This window comes from Chrysemys picta, chromosome 1 (genome assembly GCF_011386835.1).
Source record: "Chrysemys picta bellii isolate R12L10 chromosome 1, ASM1138683v2, whole genome shotgun sequence".
NCBI lineage: Eukaryota > Metazoa > Chordata > Testudines > Emydidae > Chrysemys > Chrysemys picta.
In genome coordinates, this window is record NC_088791.1 from 84,836,261 (window position 1) to 84,853,822 (window position 17,562).

Consider the following 17,562-nt stretch of genomic DNA (forward strand, 5'->3'; position numbering starts at 1 on the left):
TAGGATGGTGTTTATGAGACCATCGCTTATTAGCACTGTAGTGTCCAGGAAGTGGCTCTCTTGTGTGGATATATGCCCTCATGTGCCAGTAATGCCCCTCTGCCATCTACATTGGCCAGACCAGACAGTCTCTATGCAAAAGAATAAATGGACACAAATCAGACATCAAGAATTATAATGTTCAAAAACCAGTTGGAGAACATTTCAACCCCCCTGGACACTCAGTTACAGACCTAAAAGTTGCAATTCTTCAACAAAAAAACGTCAAAAACAGACTCCAACGAGAAACTGCAGAACTGGAATTAATTTGCAAACTGACACCGTTAAATTAGGCTTGAATAAAGACTGGGAGTGGATGGGTCATTACACAAACTAAAAACTATTTCCCCTTGCTAATTTTTCCCCTACTGTTACTCTCACCTTCTTGTCAACTGTTTGAAATGGGCCATCCTGATTATCACTGTAAACATTTTTTTCTTCTGCTGATAATAACCCACCTTAATTGATTAGTCTCGTTAGAGTTGGTATGGCAACCCCCATTTTTTCATATTCTCTGTGTGTGTATGTCTATATCTTCCTACTGTATTTTCCACTGCATGCATCTGTTGAAGTGGGTTTTAGCCCACGAAAGTTTATGCCCAAATAAATTTGTTAGTCTTTAAGGTGCCACAAATACTCCTCGTTCTTTTAGAAAACTTAGTGTGGAAATTGCCACTAGTCTACCTTCTGGTCCCACTATGATGGAAGGTAAACAGTTTTACATACCTATAGCCCCCTGGGTGAATAAGTCATTTCTGACATTAAGCCTAACTCACCTTATTTTCTAATAAATAATAGCCCAAAATTTACAAATGTAAGAGCCTCCGGTCATTCACCTACATCCATATTCAGGAACATAAATAAGTGACCTGATTTTCAGAGTTGCTATGCACCTGAAGTTCTTTATTTACTTCAGTGGAGCTGCAGCTGCTCAGCACATTTGAATATTAGGCCACTTACTTTATTTAGATTCCTACATAAGAGTTTAAGAGCCTAACTTTAGGTACCCTAGTTTGAAAGTGTTGGTTTAGTAAACAGAAACTGGAACTATGGCTAGAATTTTTTATGCATTTTATGTGCCTTAATAGGGACAGAGGAGCCTAATTAAATCTTGAAGTGGAACATAGGCATACAACGAATTGTCAACATTTGATTTAAAGTGCCTGCAAGGCTCTTGAACATTTGGGGTGGATGGGTGATGCACCTCGTATTTTGAATTATGGGCCTGGTCAAGAGGTTAAGTGCACAATAGAGTATTTTTAAAGTAGGTGGGAAGGCACCTAGCCAGAGCAGGTTGCTGAAAAGTTAGACCAATTCAGGGCATACCTAAGTTGTTAGGTACTTGTGAAGAAGATACTGTCTCTGGGGAATGCAGACAACACCTACTAATGGAAGAAAAGGGTTAGTGTGTAAATATCAAATCAGATTTTCAAAGCAGCAATGTGCCTACTACAGCTTTGAAAATCTACATGTATAAACTAAGATTCATAACTACAGATTTAGGCACTTGGACAGGAAGATTTGAAAATTCCAATCTAAATTATTCAAGCTTATAATTCCTCATCAATAAACTTTGATATTATTGCACTGTACTTTATTATTACTTGCGGACAGGGCCGGCTCCAGGCACCAGCTTACCAAGCAGGTGCTTGGGGCGGCCACTTCGGAGAGGGGCGGCACGTCCAGCTGTTCGGCGGCAATTCGGCAGAAGGTCCCTCACTCCTGCTCTGAGTGAAGGACCTCCCGCTGAATTGCCACTGCAGATCGCGATCGTGGCTTTTTTTTTGTTTGTTTGGCTGCTTGGGGCGGCCAAAATCCTGGAGCCGGCCCTGCTTGCAGAGTTTTAGTCATTGGCTAATATCGCTATAATATTAATATATTTCCCAGTTATAAACAATGAAGGAAAAATTTAAATGTTATGTAAAAGAAAAAAATTAATTAATAGATGTTTAACAGGTACTGCGTTCATGGAAAGAATATGAACTAGCATTAATTATTATTAACTATGGGAAAAAGTTGTTGGATTCTTCACAAACATCCCGTGGACAGTCTAAATTCAGTAGTATTGAAGAAATGCAAATTGACACAGAAACAGAAGATGAGGTAATCTTTTTTTCATTTTCCCTTTCTTTTCTATAAGTAGGATGTTGCATAATAGCATTCCATCAAAACATTGCTGATATGAGATAGTGTAAGAAATTTAAAGACATACAACATTCTTTAACATATCAGAGATCACATAGAAGATCACTTACATCCATGGAAAGTTGAAATTTATTTTAATCAAACAATTTTCATAGTTGAATACTGCACTTCATATCATGTCTTCAGAAACACTATAGATGACAGAGAAATAAATAACTGGTGAAACTGCTGAGCTAAAGAAACTCTGAAAAAGTATTATCCCAAGTATATTGAACTGGAGAAACGTAGCTTTCTCATTGCTGCTGCTGCACATCTTCAGAGGTGCTGTTGATGGCACCTTCCTTCCCCACAGACCACCTCATTCCTCTCAGGCTTGAGTGCATTTCTGCCTGGGGCTGCAAGAGAATAACACAGGGATTGACTCTGGATATGCCCTCCCTTGAGGTTATCATGCAGTCTCAGTACTTCAATGGATCTGGAAGGCTGGAGTGAGCCTTGCAATCATCAGTCATGTTCATGGTCCTCTAGAGGGGTGGGCTCCTATCATCCTTCCTTAAAGAGAAATAAAATATACCATTGCTCCTCCCTTTGTCTCTCACTCCTGAAGGCGATGATTTAAAGCCCTTCTCGGGAGGGAAGAAGATGGTGTCACAGTTAAATGGCTAGCTGCACCTATGTCCCATTTTTGGTCTCTCTCAGAGCACCCCATCAAGTCTTAGGCCTTGTGCCTTCATCTGTTCCAGGGTTTTGCAATTCCACTTTCCCACTGGGCCCTTGGGTACAGTACCCTGTGTATCAATTGTGCTTATCCTATGGGACTGACTGAGTTTAGGTACTTGTTTTGCTCCCCTTCAGGAGTCTGTGACCAGACAGTACTTCGGATTTAAAAAATCTGTTTATCAGTAGGAACAAAGGATTTAGAGAAAAGGATTTTAAAACAACAGTCTACACACGTCTTTTTTACCTACAGGCTTACTACCTCTGATAGTAGTGTAGGAAGGTCAAGCATCTTCAGAGATTCCAGCGGGTGCTTTTGTCTCTGCCTGGTTCCCCCAAATAGCTGCCCTCTGTTAAAGAGCATTCCTTTTAAAATCTGCCAGACATCTTTTGATCTCCTGTGTTTGAAGGCTTATTTTGTCCTGATATAAACTATTTTGTAGCTGACTAAATAGGTGGCAAAATGCATTGCCCTTTAACAACTCTCAATTGTTTGTGGAAAGGTGGCATTCTGAGCCATTCTTTCCCTTGCTGACAGCCTCATGTTGTATTAAACCATTATAGTCCTATAGAACCCCTCCCTGACAAATAAGCATGACAACATAGAGTATTCATAAGTTATGACAAAGCATCTCCAGGTCAGTCACGGATGGTATGAAAAGTGCTGACTCAAATCTGTGGACCACAGCTCTCTACCCTTGGACTGTGATATTTAAGAGCTAAGGAGAGAGGGCTTTTTTTAATACTTACTGCCCACTGAAAAAAATCCTACTGAACATAACAGCAATTGGTACCATAAATGTTCAGGTCAGCCCGAATTAGCCTCTGCAATTGATGTTTCCTATTTGAGGGATATTCCCTCATTTGTAGCTACATCCTGTTAGTAGTAGTAGTATTGCACTAGAGCCTGGGGATCCCAGCAAAGACTGGGACCCTGTTATGCTTGGTACTGTACAAACATAGAATAAGAGACAGTCCCAGCTCTGAAGAGCTTACAACCTAAATAGAGAAGATAGTCAAAAGGTTGGAGGGAACAGATGCAATATACAGGCAACTGTCCTGTTAGTTCCACAACTTTTTGTTTGTTTCTCTTATTTTATTTTTTTTGCCTGTTTAATTTGGTGGTGGGGAGGGGGGAAGGGGATTAGCTGAAAAGAGAGATAAGGAAAGTAGATGGGACATTAAAAGGAGGGGGAAGGATGAGGGTTATGGAGGGCAGGTGAAGTCAGGCTGAAATAAAGAGCCTGAAGAAGGAGGTTGGAGGAAGTGGAAGCAAACAGCCAATCAGGATAGGGGAAAGAATGTCCAGCGAGAAAGTTGTACAAACCATGTGTACAAAGATAACATCAGAGTCACCAGGTCCCTGATACAGCTTTTCCCCCCCTCTGCTATTGCTGACTGAGTTTCTGGCTGGCTTCTCCCAGCAGTTTTTCCGAAAAAATCAAATGTCCAGAATCCTAAAAGTTTCTGATTTTTGTCCAAAAACCAAAATATTTTGTCTAAAATCTGAAGTATTTCTATTCAAACATGCTGTTCTGGTGATTTGTGAATTATAGTTTAATTGCCTTAGGTCCCCATTCTCCTCACTGGGCTCCCTAGTAGGACTACAGTTTCAATGATGCTCCGCAAACAGACCTCTCCAATGCTCTGCCTCCCTTCACCAAGTGGTGAGTGCAAGGCATTTCATGGGAGTTGTAATCTGACTAATATTTAGATTTCTCCCTTACTGGGAGTGGAGCAGTTAGCTCATCCCACCCAAATGAAATATATCATTCAATCTTCTGTCCATGACACTGTGAGAATTACAGAACGTCAGTTAGCCGCTTCAGTGCCCTAATTAAGGGAATAAGTTATTCTTGAGATGACTGAATGTCATTCAGACAGGAAAGAAATACACAACTCAAAGCAACTACTTTCTAACTGAGCTCTGAAGTGGATCTGTTAGCTAAGGAGAGAACTGGGGACAGCTAGTTCCAAAGGGGTCACTCCCTCCGCCTTATAAAAACACTTCTCAGAAGTGGCAAAAGCCCATCTTCACAAACTATAGGGAACCATCTCATAGCTGCAACAGACACATTGTAAGCATTTTTAAGTGGATTTCCCCCTAAATATGTTTTAAAAAATTACAGCTCTGGCAAGATCCTAAGCCATTTTAACTTTCTCTTTTGATTTAGTTTCATTATATCCAAATAATTCAATGTACAGAAAGTTGATATCTGTAAATCACAATTTACGTGGAGTTTATTTCATATCTGAAGTTGTCACTGGAAAAAATTACATTAAAAACATAAATAACAAATATTGATTAGGACACCAAACAGGGAATTAAGAGACTCGGGATTTATTCCTGGCTCTGCCATTGACCCGCTGTCTACAGCTACATAAATTCTAAGTATTAATAATTTATAACTTCCCATTCTTAGAGTCCTTACAATAAAAAGAAGTCCCAAGCTGCTGCAGTTGAAAAAGCAGCTGAGAACCTAGCAGCTCTGGAATCAAACCTCCTCAAACTGACAAGACCAGGTAGATGTTTTAGCAAAGTATTTTTTACCTTCTCTCTCTACTGTTTCTCATGGTTTGCATTCAAGAATGGTTTTGCAGAATAAGTACTCATGTGTTCTTTGGCTGTTTTTTAAGAGGGAAAATGAGGGACACAATATAACCAGCCAAATATATGATTTCTGTTGTTTCATTTAGGTTGGCAGTAACATATGGCATTTGTTTTCACCAAGTCTTTCCTTCCTTTCAATGGTAATATCTCATTCCTCATTAACAACCATGATTGCTGCATTCAAGCAAACACTAACAAGCTTAAAAGCTCTATCAGTTGTATTGGGGCTCTATGCTATATCCTACCTCCTCAAGCTGTTCAGACTGCCTTTGATTTTTTTTCAGAGCAAGCTAGTTTGAGAATCCAATGATTTATGGCCATTCTGAACTTACAGTTCCTGCAGGAGTGCCTGCAGCAGTAAGTTTGAGTAAATATAATTGACCCAACCCATAAAAATACTAAATTTTAAAAGTCTAGTCTTTCAGAGTCTATTAGTGAACTACAATCACGAATTTTTAGTCACATGTGACTCTTTGGTCATTGTCTTTTTTTCTGTGTTTGTATATCACCTAGCAGAGTGGAGCCATACAAATACATAAATAATTCATAATAATAACAATTGAAATGTTTAGCTGCTCCTTACGTTGGATCAGATAAGGAAGGGTTATTTGTCCAGCTATATCGAAAGAAGGACAGGAGACATTTGACATGGGTTTAATCAGGCCGCAACTGTATTATTAGATGTCTGGGACTTCCCGGCAGATAAAAGTGTAACCCTAGGTTTATTCTGTAATTACCAGAGGGACTTCTACCAGCTCCCCCTCTTTTTCCAGCCAGGTCCCTCCAGCAAATCCATTGCCAGGACCTTACCATCCACCCCCTTCGTTACAGGGTTAAGGTGGACTATAAAAATAGGGGGTTGGCTCCCTGTTATAGCAATCATAGAAGTTCCCAACCGCCCCCCGTTAGTTCCTTTTAACAAACCCTCTTTTTAAGTCCTTTTCCAAGCCATTTATCTGGTCACTATATACCTTTCCTATGGAGTACCTGCACTGGACATCCGCCACAAGGAGGTGCCAGCAATTAGCTTGCCTGCCTCCCCTGCACCTCAAACCCAGTCAGGTTCCCAGACATCTCTTACTGCCTCAGCCAAAACAAATGGGTTCCAAAGCTTTACAGGTGAACTCCATCCTCCCTGAATAATGTGGTGCCCTCAGGATGTCCAAAGTGATGAGCTTTTTATGAACCCAAGGAATTTGCCCAACCCCCTCTTCGTATCTGTCATGCCTTATCCACGAGGTGGTGCCCCATGGCTCCCAGCCAGACCCTGTGTTAATGCATGTTCAACAACACAGGTCTGCATCAAGTCCCTTCTTGTTCTGGGCAGTAATTGAACCCCTTTACACATTCCCAAATAATGTTTCCCAAGGTGTGCCACATCATGTTGGTGACTACTGATGGGCCCCTACGGCGCACAGCAGTGGCATCAGCTGGCCCAATAACATGCTTCTCCTTCCATGCCAACGCAGGCTCACCCTGTCACTGGACCCTGGTCCGCCCATGTGCTTAAACCCCCGCCTCCCCCAAAAAAACCCACCAATCCTGTGCCCACAGATCCACACCACCGCCTCCATGGCTGGTCTTCCAACATCTGGAATGAAATCACAACACGTTAATATTGACTCACCACCCAAAGTTGCACACACGTATTGTATGTGTCTGAATGCCAACGCCCAATTGCCAGACTTGCCTGTGCCCCCATACCCAGCTGTACCACTGCTGGGAAAAACAGCTTTTCTGGAAGATAACAGATGCTCCCCAGCCTCCTTGATCAGTTGTTGACCATCGCAAGTTTAATATTCCTACTTGTCCCTGACAGTGTACATCACACAATTCCAAGCCCCTTCTTCCCTCTCCCCCCGCAGTGCCCTACAGAACCCAGGCATTCGCTCGCTGATCCCGAAAGCACCAAAATTGCTATTAAGAATGCTGCTTTGAGCAAGGCCACTTAGATTCCTCAGAATGTTAACTGTGATGTACCTCAGCCTGCTCTGTGTAAAGAGGAGGATTTAGGCACAGAGCTGCCCCTTTTAAATCCTTCATTCCCACGGGAAGAATCAGTGACCACGCTGACCCTTTTTGCAGCAGTTTTCGTCTTCCCTCCCCACCAATTAAAGCACAGTTCTCTTCATTCGGCCAACCAGCCAAATACCCACCCACCCTGCTTAAAGGTGCGATGTGGTCATTCTCTTTCACAATCCTTAAATAGAATACATATTTCAGCCTTATTTGAAGATTTGTTTCTTCATCTCTCAATCCTTTTCTGTCCTTATGAATTCTAATGAGGTATGCAAGTTAAATTCAAATTAAGTAGCTAATTTAATAAGATACTGTACCATGTTAAAGAAGACTGCATTTTGTCAACAATTCGATGTGCAGTACTCAATAGCCAAAGTGCTACTAAAGTGTGGTGCTTGGTTATGCAGGTGTATCTGCAAAATTTAAATGAATAAACACAAAATCTAAATCAGAAAAGTTTAAGGTAAAGGAACATTTACAAATCTTTGGTTAGGAAAACGGATATTCAGAATAAAAGACATAACACAAAGCAAAAGGCAAGTCTCCTGTTGACTGCATTTATAACAAATGCTAGATGCCCAGCTAACAGCTAGCCTAATGAATACAGTTAGATCATCTAGCACAGTGTGCTCTATGCTAGAGCTCATTATTAACAAATATGGTAACAAAAACCACTCTGAGGGAAATTCTTGTAAGTGGATCTACACTGTGAAGCATCCCACTGATGACAATCTAAGAGGGAAATTGGGAAAAGAACTGAATGTGCCTTTTTCACTAGAAACCTGGAAACCATCTGCCTCAACACAAAGGACAATTCAGGCTCTCCCTCTCTTGAAGATTTTCTCAAATTAAAATTTTAAGCAGCCACTATTGGACCCCAAAATGCTTATTCAAAGCTGATCTTGTCTCCATTTCCCTTTGGTGTGTTTGACAAGAGAGAACCAGTTTTTCCTATGCCACTTTCTAAAACTACATAGTATATTACTGAAGCAATATATTTAAAGCACTTTCATCAGTGCTGGGTATTAACTCTCCATGTTCACTCAGATTGTATGTGTTTATTGTATTAGAAGAGTTAGTGCTCATAATCAACATCAAGAAATTGTTGCATCCTCTTTTCTAATGTCTAAAAGGATCTTTTCCAGATGATGAAAATAGATGCTGCTTCCTCCTCGGCTGGCTTAAAGAGCTAGCTACCATGGCACTGAGCGAGAAACTAACAGGAACAACTAGAAAAGATACAATATCTGATCATGAATGAAAGACATACATGTCATAGTAATTATGGCATCTAGGTCTTATGCCAGTTCTTTCCCCACATTCCTATCTCTGTTTTATTTAATTTTTATCCTTTTTATTTCTAGGAAAGGGGTTGCCTTGTAGATCCTTTCTGGGTTTAGGTACATAATATATTCATGTAGACTACTGTCAAATATGCGTACTTCAATAAGACAGAAAGTAGTCTATAGGTATTGGCAAGATATGTCTGAAAAATTGCACTCAGTCTTGCTATATAGCTATCTGCTTGTATTTGTGTATGGAAAATACAGGCAATGTTTTTTTTTTTTTTTAAAAAGCAAAAATATTCATTAATGCAATATGTAAAAAAAAAAGCCTGAAATATAACTTTGAATTATTGAATTGGGTATCTTAAATCAGCTAAGCATAAAATAAATAGATTTGAAAAGTATTTACCTGAATCATGCTATTATAACAGCAAATTGCATAGCATAATCATTAACATAGATAATGTATATAGGAGAGGAAAGATGGTCCAGTGGTGGAGCACTGGCTGGGGAGTTGGGAGATCCATGTTCAGTTCTTTGCTCTGCCACAGACTTCCTGTGTGACCTTGGTCAAGTCACTTATTCTCTTTGTGCCTCAGTTCATCATTTATAAAGTGGGAATAATAGCACTGCTTTGCCCCACAAAAGTATTGTGAAGATAAGTACATTGAAGATTGTGAGGTGCTCAGAGATATTGCAGTGGTGGCTACATAAGTACCTATTGTTGCTCTTTTGGCTTGAGATGTTAGCACCTGTTCCATTAGGAGGAAAAATTGATGATACAAACCAGGTATATTCTTTGATGTATAATCCTGCTTTTCTGAACACAGTGGAAACAACAGTAGGGAGTTTCTTTTCTCAAAAATCCCTCACAGTGCATCTCCAAGAAGCTCTGTCTTTCTGCTTCCCTTCAGGGTTCTGCTCACAGCTGCTTCTCCAGCTTTCTGTGGACTTTCTGCTCTCTCTCTTTCTCTCTCTCTCTCTCACACACTCACACTCTTAGCCCCTGTTTCTTTAATCCACAAACTCCTCAGCCCATACTCTCAACCCTGATCAGATCTTGCCTGAGGTCTGGTGTTGCTCAACTTGGGTTGCTTTTGTCTAAAATGTTATCTTGATGAAGTGGGGGGGACCCCATCCAGTGCGGGGTGAGTTCATCCCATCCTTTGAGTTGCCCTCTGTCTCTGGACAGTGAGTCCTAGGGGTCAAACTCAATCGAGTTGCCCTTATCCGCAGGGCTGTAAGGCCTCATGGCCGAAGTCTATATAATCACCCTTATCCACAGGGCAATAGGGCCTCATGCTGATTCAGTAAGGTAGCCCTTCTTCGCAGGGCAGTGAGGCCTAAGAGCTGGAGTCCATAGACTTTCCCTGGGTTCACAGGACAGTGAGGCCTAGCAACTAAAGTCAATAAAGATATCCTGGGTTTGCCTCCGGGTGGGGCTGTGTGGCCTCCTGGCCAACTGGGGAGTGTGGGCCCCAATCTGTCAGTGGCGAGTGTGTCCACCGCTGCATCAGCAGGGATCCATCCGCAACACGCTGACCATCATTGAGACAATGGCTAGTTCCCCTGGGCTACTTCCTACCATGATATTTGTGGTGGTGGTGGTCTGTGCATCTTCAGGTCTCCAAGTTCCTCGGCTGATGCAACTCCCTGTAGCTCAGATCTCCCTGGCGTGTCCACAGGTAGCTGGATGTCTGCTTGGGTCTCGGCCCCTCTGGCTTCCGTGGTCCGAGGCGCCAGTTGTTCCTGGGCAGGAGCCAGCAAAGCACAGCCTTCCTCTCCAGCAGTCAGCCCAGACTGAGCTGCACTGCTCCTTCTTATACTGGTGCTACACTTGGAGCTTACCAAGTAGGGACGTGACCTCCACCCACAGTGAGGCGTTAACCCTTCCCCGTCCAGTGTGGGGTGAGTTCACCCTGTCATAGTCATCTATAAAAGAGTGACAGTTGTTTGTCTTTATGAACTACCATGGGGTAACTCTCATATTCGAGAAATGTGACCGGGGTTGATCATTGAAAGACATTGCCTTCAAAATATTTAGTCTGTTTCATCTGTTTGTAGATAACTTCCCTTGCTTTTCCTGAAAAGGTTAAAAGAACAAGAATTCTAAAAGTAGCGATAGTAGTGAGAAATCTTTATAGCATACACCAAATGTGGGCAAACTACGGCCCACGGGCCACATTTGGCCTATGGGAACCGTCCTGCCTGGCCCCTGAGCTCCCGACCGGGGAGCCTAGTCCCCGGCCCCTCCCCCGCTGTTCCCACTCCCCTGCAGCCATGCCGCCACGCAGGCCACACTCTGGCCCGCCACTCCCGCTGGGCAGCATGGGGAGCACAGCTGGCTCTGGCCGTGTGTCGCAGCTGCCAGCTCCTGCTGCTGGTAAGGGGGCGGAGGGTCCTGGGAGGCAGTCAGGGAGGAGGGAGCGGTTGGATGGGGTGGAGGTTCTGGGGGGACAGTCAGGGGATGAGGAACAGGGAGGGTTGGGGGTGGGAGTCCTGGGGGGGGGCCTGTCAGGGGGCAGGGATGTAGATGGGGTCAGGAGGGCAGTCAAGGGACAGGGAGCGGGGGGGGGGGGTTGGATAAGGGGATGGGATCCCGGGGGGCAGTTGGGGGGGTGTCTCGGGAAGGGGTGGTCAGGGGACAAGGAGCAGAGGGCAGCTGGATAGGGGGTGGGAGTCCCGGGGGGGCTGTCAGGGGGCAGGGGTGTGGATAGGGGTCGAGGCTGTCAGGGGACAGGGAGCAGGAGGGTGGGATAGTGAGCGGGGGTCCCAGGAGGGGGCGGTCAGGAGACAAGGACCGGGTGGGGGGGATTGGATGGGTCAGGGGTTCTGAGAGGGGCAGTCATGGGGCAGGAAGTGGGGGGGGGCAGATTGGGCGCGGGGGCCAGGCTCTTTGGGGAGGAACAGCCTTCCCTACCCGGCCCTCCATACCGTTTTGCAATCCCAATGTGGCCCTCAGGCCAAAAAGTTTGCCCACCTCTGGCATACAGTATGGGCTAAAGTGGGGTGTTTTCTGGTCTTCAACTGCAGTTCAAGAAAAAATCATACCATTCTTGTATTATTAGATGTCCTATGGATTTTATTTAACTTGGTCATCAATCTAGGTACTGGACCAGAGATTACAGGACAAGAAGATCCTTTTTTTCTCTACCCTATAATTTCATGTTGGACAACAAAGAATGCCTACAGGGAAGGTAGGAAAACTGGATTTTGCTTTTGTTGTCAATGTTTCTTTTCTTTAAAATCCAATATTGATAAAGTAATAGGTATAATTAAGAAGTTATTTTTATTCTTCATTGTTTGTAATAAGCACTTTACAACTTGAAAACATTTTTTCCATTTTTATCCTTTTATCATTTGAAAGCAATATAGTTATTAATGTTTCTTATGGAGATGCATTTATATGTGCATGAAATATTTGTAACAAATTATGACTTTACTGAAAATGTGATGTTTTTTCACATTGGCTGATTAACTTGAAAATGGGCCTATTTTGAAAAAAGTGCAATGTTTTGTTAATTTTTCTATAAAAAGCAACGCCATTTCTGCAACAGGAAACTCCCTTTTAATGAAGAGGAGTTTAAAATTTGAAGTTCAAGTTTGCTCATGTTTTCAAAGCAAAATATGAGGTATATGAAATCTGGACTGTGCCTCCTCTTATGGTTAAAGCAATAGAATCCAAAATATCAATGGAGACAAAACTGTAAAATGAACATAATTCACCATAATTTTAACACTGACTAAACTGGGACTAGAGGTATTTTTAATTTCTTGGTGACAAAGATGAGGGGTGTGGCCAGATAGCACAGAGTATAAACTAGAAATAAATTAAAACAAATCTCGAATTGGCAAAATAAGACTTATATTCTGCAGTAAGAACTGTGTTTTACCTTTTCTAACATGGTTTTCATTGCAGGATTGGAACCTAAATGATAGTAAAATGTTTTATGGATTATATCCTGTATACCGTTGAACTATCTGATTTTAATATTAGCAATTGCTTGCCTTTGTCTATGTGGAACATAATATTAATATGCCTTGAGAAATCCTCTCATAAAAAGCAGTAATATAAAGCAGAATTCAGAAAACAATTAGAACATTAATACAAGAAAGCACATGATAACTCCATATTATTTTATTTTTAACATAGTAATGAAATTCAGGAAGAAACCTCGTTTCCTTGAGTTCTTTGTTCAAGTTTTGCACAAAACACTGAATGAAGAGAAATTTCAACGAATACTGGAATGGACAGGCAGTGTGAAAGATTTCTTAAGAAGGTAACTTTAGATTACAGTAGTAACACAGTACCCAAAAAATAATTTTGGTTTCTGTCTTCAGAATTCCAGATACAACAAAGACTGTAAAATATAAGGGCTCCATCCAAGGTAATATTGCTTCCATGACTACTGGCCTGCTAAAGTTCCATGGACCTCGAAACTATACAGCCTCAGAGACTACACCCTATTGTGAGGGGATATTTCTCCCTTGCTATGTCTGTGTAAAGACCATTTCTGTCATGAATAGCTGCCCAAGCCTCTCTTTTCCGGGCTGGGTCTACACTACCCGCCTGAATCGGCGTGTAGAAATCGACCTCTCGGGGACCGTCGGGACGCGACAATCGATCCCCGAATCGACGCTCTTACTCCACCAGCGGAGGTGGGAGTAAGCGCCGTTGACGGGAAGCCGCAGAGGTCGATTTTGCCGCCGTCCCTACAGCGGGGTAAGTCGGCTGCGATACGTCGAATTCAGCTACGCTATTCGCGTAGCTGAATTTGCGTATCTTAAATCGACCCCCCCCCGTAGTGTAGATGTAGCCACAGACTCTGCTCAGCAATATGACCATTGGGTGTGTCGCAGTGACATCAGGAGGATAGAGTTTTCTCTGGATCGCTAGTATTAGCGAGCTAAGCCTTTTTAGTTAATGCAACTGGAAGAACAAAATTTATGCTTGATGTAATTAAGCTATCTATACCTTTATATATACAGTAGAGTCTGCAAAGATTTATAAAGAATAATAGCATTTAAGAAACTAGGACAAGGCTCCTTTGAAATTCTGAACACCCACAATTCTCATTGAAGTCCATAGGAATTCCAGGTACCCTAGCTCTTCCCACAGACAGGTCCTTAATTAATATATTACTAACATTTAATGTTGTTGCTTGTTTATTAGGAGGAATAACCACTTTCTTGGTATCAAGGGAACTTTGGCAAAGGAAGTTAGTGAGCTCAGTGTATCTGAAGATGCAAAGCGGCACACAACAGCAGTAGTGGAGTTCCAAAAGGTGAGTTGTGTTTTTATTTAAAGCTAAATATCATTACCATATAGCAACAATATAAGCACAATAATACAAACAAAATTAAACATCAGGAATGGAAACAGGCATAATTCCTAGTCTTTGGGATGGAAATTCCAAACCTCAATATGCCCCGGTCTAAAAGTCCAGGAAAAGAGATGGGCATTGCAGTATTCCCTAAAGGCCAACAGATATAAGCTATTTCAGACAAGGAAGGGTAATGAATTACAAAATTCACAGAGAATACCTTCTCAGCAGCTGCCTTTGAAACTGAGGGGACTGTAGCATGAGTGCCTCCACTGATTACAACTGTGTTACTGTTGCACGCGAAGAGAGGTGATGTCTCAAATAGACAGGTCTCAAGACATTTAGGGCTTTTTGGGTCAGTAACATCACTTTAGCCTCCACTTTCTTAGCTTTAGTTGTTGCAAGTCATCTGTAACCCATGGTGACATTTAATGATGGAGCTGGAGAAAAAGACTACTAAGGGCCACTTTATTGATAGTTGAGAACAAAAGAGAATTATACAGTTCTATCAAACTATCGATAGAATAGTTTATTGGTGGAAATGTGTTCTCCCTCAGAGCCTTCTGGACATGCTTGGGTTCTATTAGAGTCTGCGGGGAGATAACTGAAACAGGTTACTGGCACTGCTGAGAGAGATGTGCTCCTGCACAAAAATCAAGAGGTAATGATCAATCCATGAGATGTGTAAGATTGCCAGGGAATTACTTTATATATATAAACAAAATTACAGTCTTTATCCTGCATTTTTTCAAGCAATTTGTGAAATATTTCTGTAGGGAGATTTTAAAGAAGTGTCCAAGTACTAATATGTATAAAAAAAATTAACACAAAAGTCTGTAATACCATTATCTTCTTGGAATTTGTAAAGGATAACAAAATTTCTCATTTGATAGCTTTCATACAACTCCTAAAATTCCTGCTTCTGTTGCATAATTAGTATCCTCTGACATCTTTATTAGTGATTTATGTGATTGATTCTTTAGAAATTTCTTATCCCAGTACAGTTTCATTGAATCCAGCCAATAATAGTTCTCAGTGTAGTTCTGTTTTCATTCACTACAATTTATAATATATGGAAATAAAGCCAGAGATTTTGCAGTATCAGAATTTCTCTTCAAGTGACAGGAAAAGAACTGTGATGATTCAGAGTTGAAAAATATTGATAAGTGAAATAGAATTATTTTGGATCCTGACCAGTACCCCAATTTGAAACATCTGAAGTATCTTCTCTTTCTGCAAAAAGAGTTTTCTGGGATAACCTTCTGGAATGCATAATATTTCCTTCAATGGCATATTTTGACAAATAGTTCTGAATTTCCATATTTTCTTATTTTTCCATTTACATTTATACAGAAGTGAACTACAACACATTTTGAATGCAAATTGTGATGTAGATGCAATTAATGTGCCTAAAGAGCTAGATATGAAATATTTAATTAGTTTGTGACATAGCAAATATTTTTCTAAGCCCCTAGAGGCATCAACTTTGAAGAAACCAAGAAAAGAAGTAATGTCCCCCTTTAGAGGAAGAGAGAGTCTTAGACAATATTTCCTGAGACACCCAAGTCTGGGGAGATCTCCAGAAGCACAAAGGTAAATTTACAGGGTTAGAATTCACCATTTATACTCACTACATAAAAGTAAAATTAACTTTATTGGAAATTTACTTTGTAATGATGTCTGTTTCATTTCTAAATTTATGCTAAAGGGAATGAACTCTAGGAGGGATTGATTATAACAGCAGGTTCACAGATCACCCTCTTCTGTGCAACACTTTGGCATGGTATAACATGTGCTTCAAACCATGGTCACAAAATCTATCTCATGGCTAATCTAATTCAGGAGCCTTTCAGTCATAGTTTTCAGAGACCATCTAGTAAAAGCTCTCTAAGGCCCTGTCTTGATGGGCCAGAGGGTTCTATTTATCAATTGCATTAGATCACTCGAGTTGGCTTACCAGAATTGAAAAGTCCCTTCATGGAGAGAAAATACTGGGCACTAAAGGTCCCATTAATGTAGAGGACAAAGGAATAACAAGAACCAAAGGCTGGAAGCTGAAGCCAGACAAATTCAAATTAGTAATAAAGTACAAATTTTTAACAGTGAGGGTGATTAACCACTGGAACAATCTACCAAGGGAAGTGGTGGATTCTCCATCTCTTGATGTCTTCAAATAAAAAATGGATTCCTTTCTCGGAGGAATTTTTTAGTCACATATCTTATTAGGCACCATACAGAGCTAACAGTGTGAAATATAATGGCCAGACTAGATGATCTAATGGCCCTTTCTGGCCCTAAAACATATGAATTCATGAATCAGTAAGACGAATGCAAACCTCAGTACCTTTGAACAGGAGGTATCACTAGAGGACCACATAGACTTCATGGTATCCTGTGTGTCCTTCCTCCGTGTCTCAATAAGATACTGACATCCATGGTTCCTCTATTTTGCTGTGGATGCTAGATGCTTCCAGTTCATATCAATGTCTTTTGGAATGTCAATCAGTTCCCAGAATATTTATCAAACTAGTGGTAATATCTTCAAACTAAGAAATGGGACATTCAAATACATTACTATTTGAACAGCCTACTGTAAAAAGCTCACTTGGAAAGGGAAACAATCTTCCATATTCTTCTAGTAATGAGATTTTTATATAAAATACCTAAATAAATAAACAAACATGATCAGTTGGAGGAAGAGCTCTTTTAATCAATCCTAGTAGATCATTCACGTGGAAATTTAGAAGATTTCCTACTCTAGGACTAATTTCAGAAGATTAGATTCTTGGTTCTTCTAGTGTTTCAAGCCCAAGTGTTGGGCTCTGAAGAACTTCAACTTCGGGTAATGGTGGTTGCCTGTGCAGATGCAATGTATTGGGTCAGTTGTGGATTTCAGATGCAAAATCAGTCAAGGAAATATGGGTTGAGAAAAATTTCATTCCGACATACATATTCTGTCATTTTAAAAAAGTTTCTGCAAATATGAGTGCATGAATACTAAATAAAAAATTAGTTTCCTTTTTATTATTTCCCCAGCCCATTGATGAGAATACCTGCAGTGAGTTTCAGCGTTGTATTTTGAAACTGCTGTAGAAACTCATGATCCAGTTGAGACTTTTTTTGGTGTGGTGGATTCAACAAGTGGCAATAGAAGGCTAAATATTGTTTTATCAGATATAAAGGCTATAGAGTACCTTTTAGTGTCACATTTCATATAGTACTTGCTGCAATGCCATATTTAAATGACAGAGTATAACACAGAGCCTAATTCTTCAGTCATTATTCAGAGAACACTCCCTTGGAAATCAGTAATAAAAGAGAGAGTATCAGGATTTGACCCGCATGTTGTAAATATCTCTAAAATTAAATATATTTGAAAAAGAAAAATACACTCTGTCCTGGTTCAGTAAAATCACAGCTG

At 41.0% G+C, this 17,562-nt stretch overlaps 1 protein-coding gene across 14 annotated transcripts in view; it reads left to right on the forward strand.

The window, feature by feature from the left end:
• The window catches only part of CFAP54 (cilia and flagella associated protein 54), a 207,898-nt gene that overhangs the window by 89,352 nt on the left and 100,984 nt on the right, over positions 1 to 17,562 (forward strand). For all 14 annotated transcript variants that reach the window (XM_008178758.4, XM_008178756.4, XM_024099621.3 and 11 more), the window contains 6 exons: positions 1,996 to 2,142; positions 5,325 to 5,424; positions 11,925 to 12,014; positions 12,971 to 13,097; positions 13,991 to 14,102; positions 15,610 to 15,734. In XM_008178758.4, the coding sequence (XP_008176980.2) occupies positions 1,996 to 2,142; positions 5,325 to 5,424; positions 11,925 to 12,014; positions 12,971 to 13,097; positions 13,991 to 14,102; positions 15,610 to 15,734 (701 nt within the window). The remainder of the gene's footprint in view (positions 1 to 1,995; positions 2,143 to 5,324; positions 5,425 to 11,924; positions 12,015 to 12,970; positions 13,098 to 13,990; positions 14,103 to 15,609; positions 15,735 to 17,562) is intronic.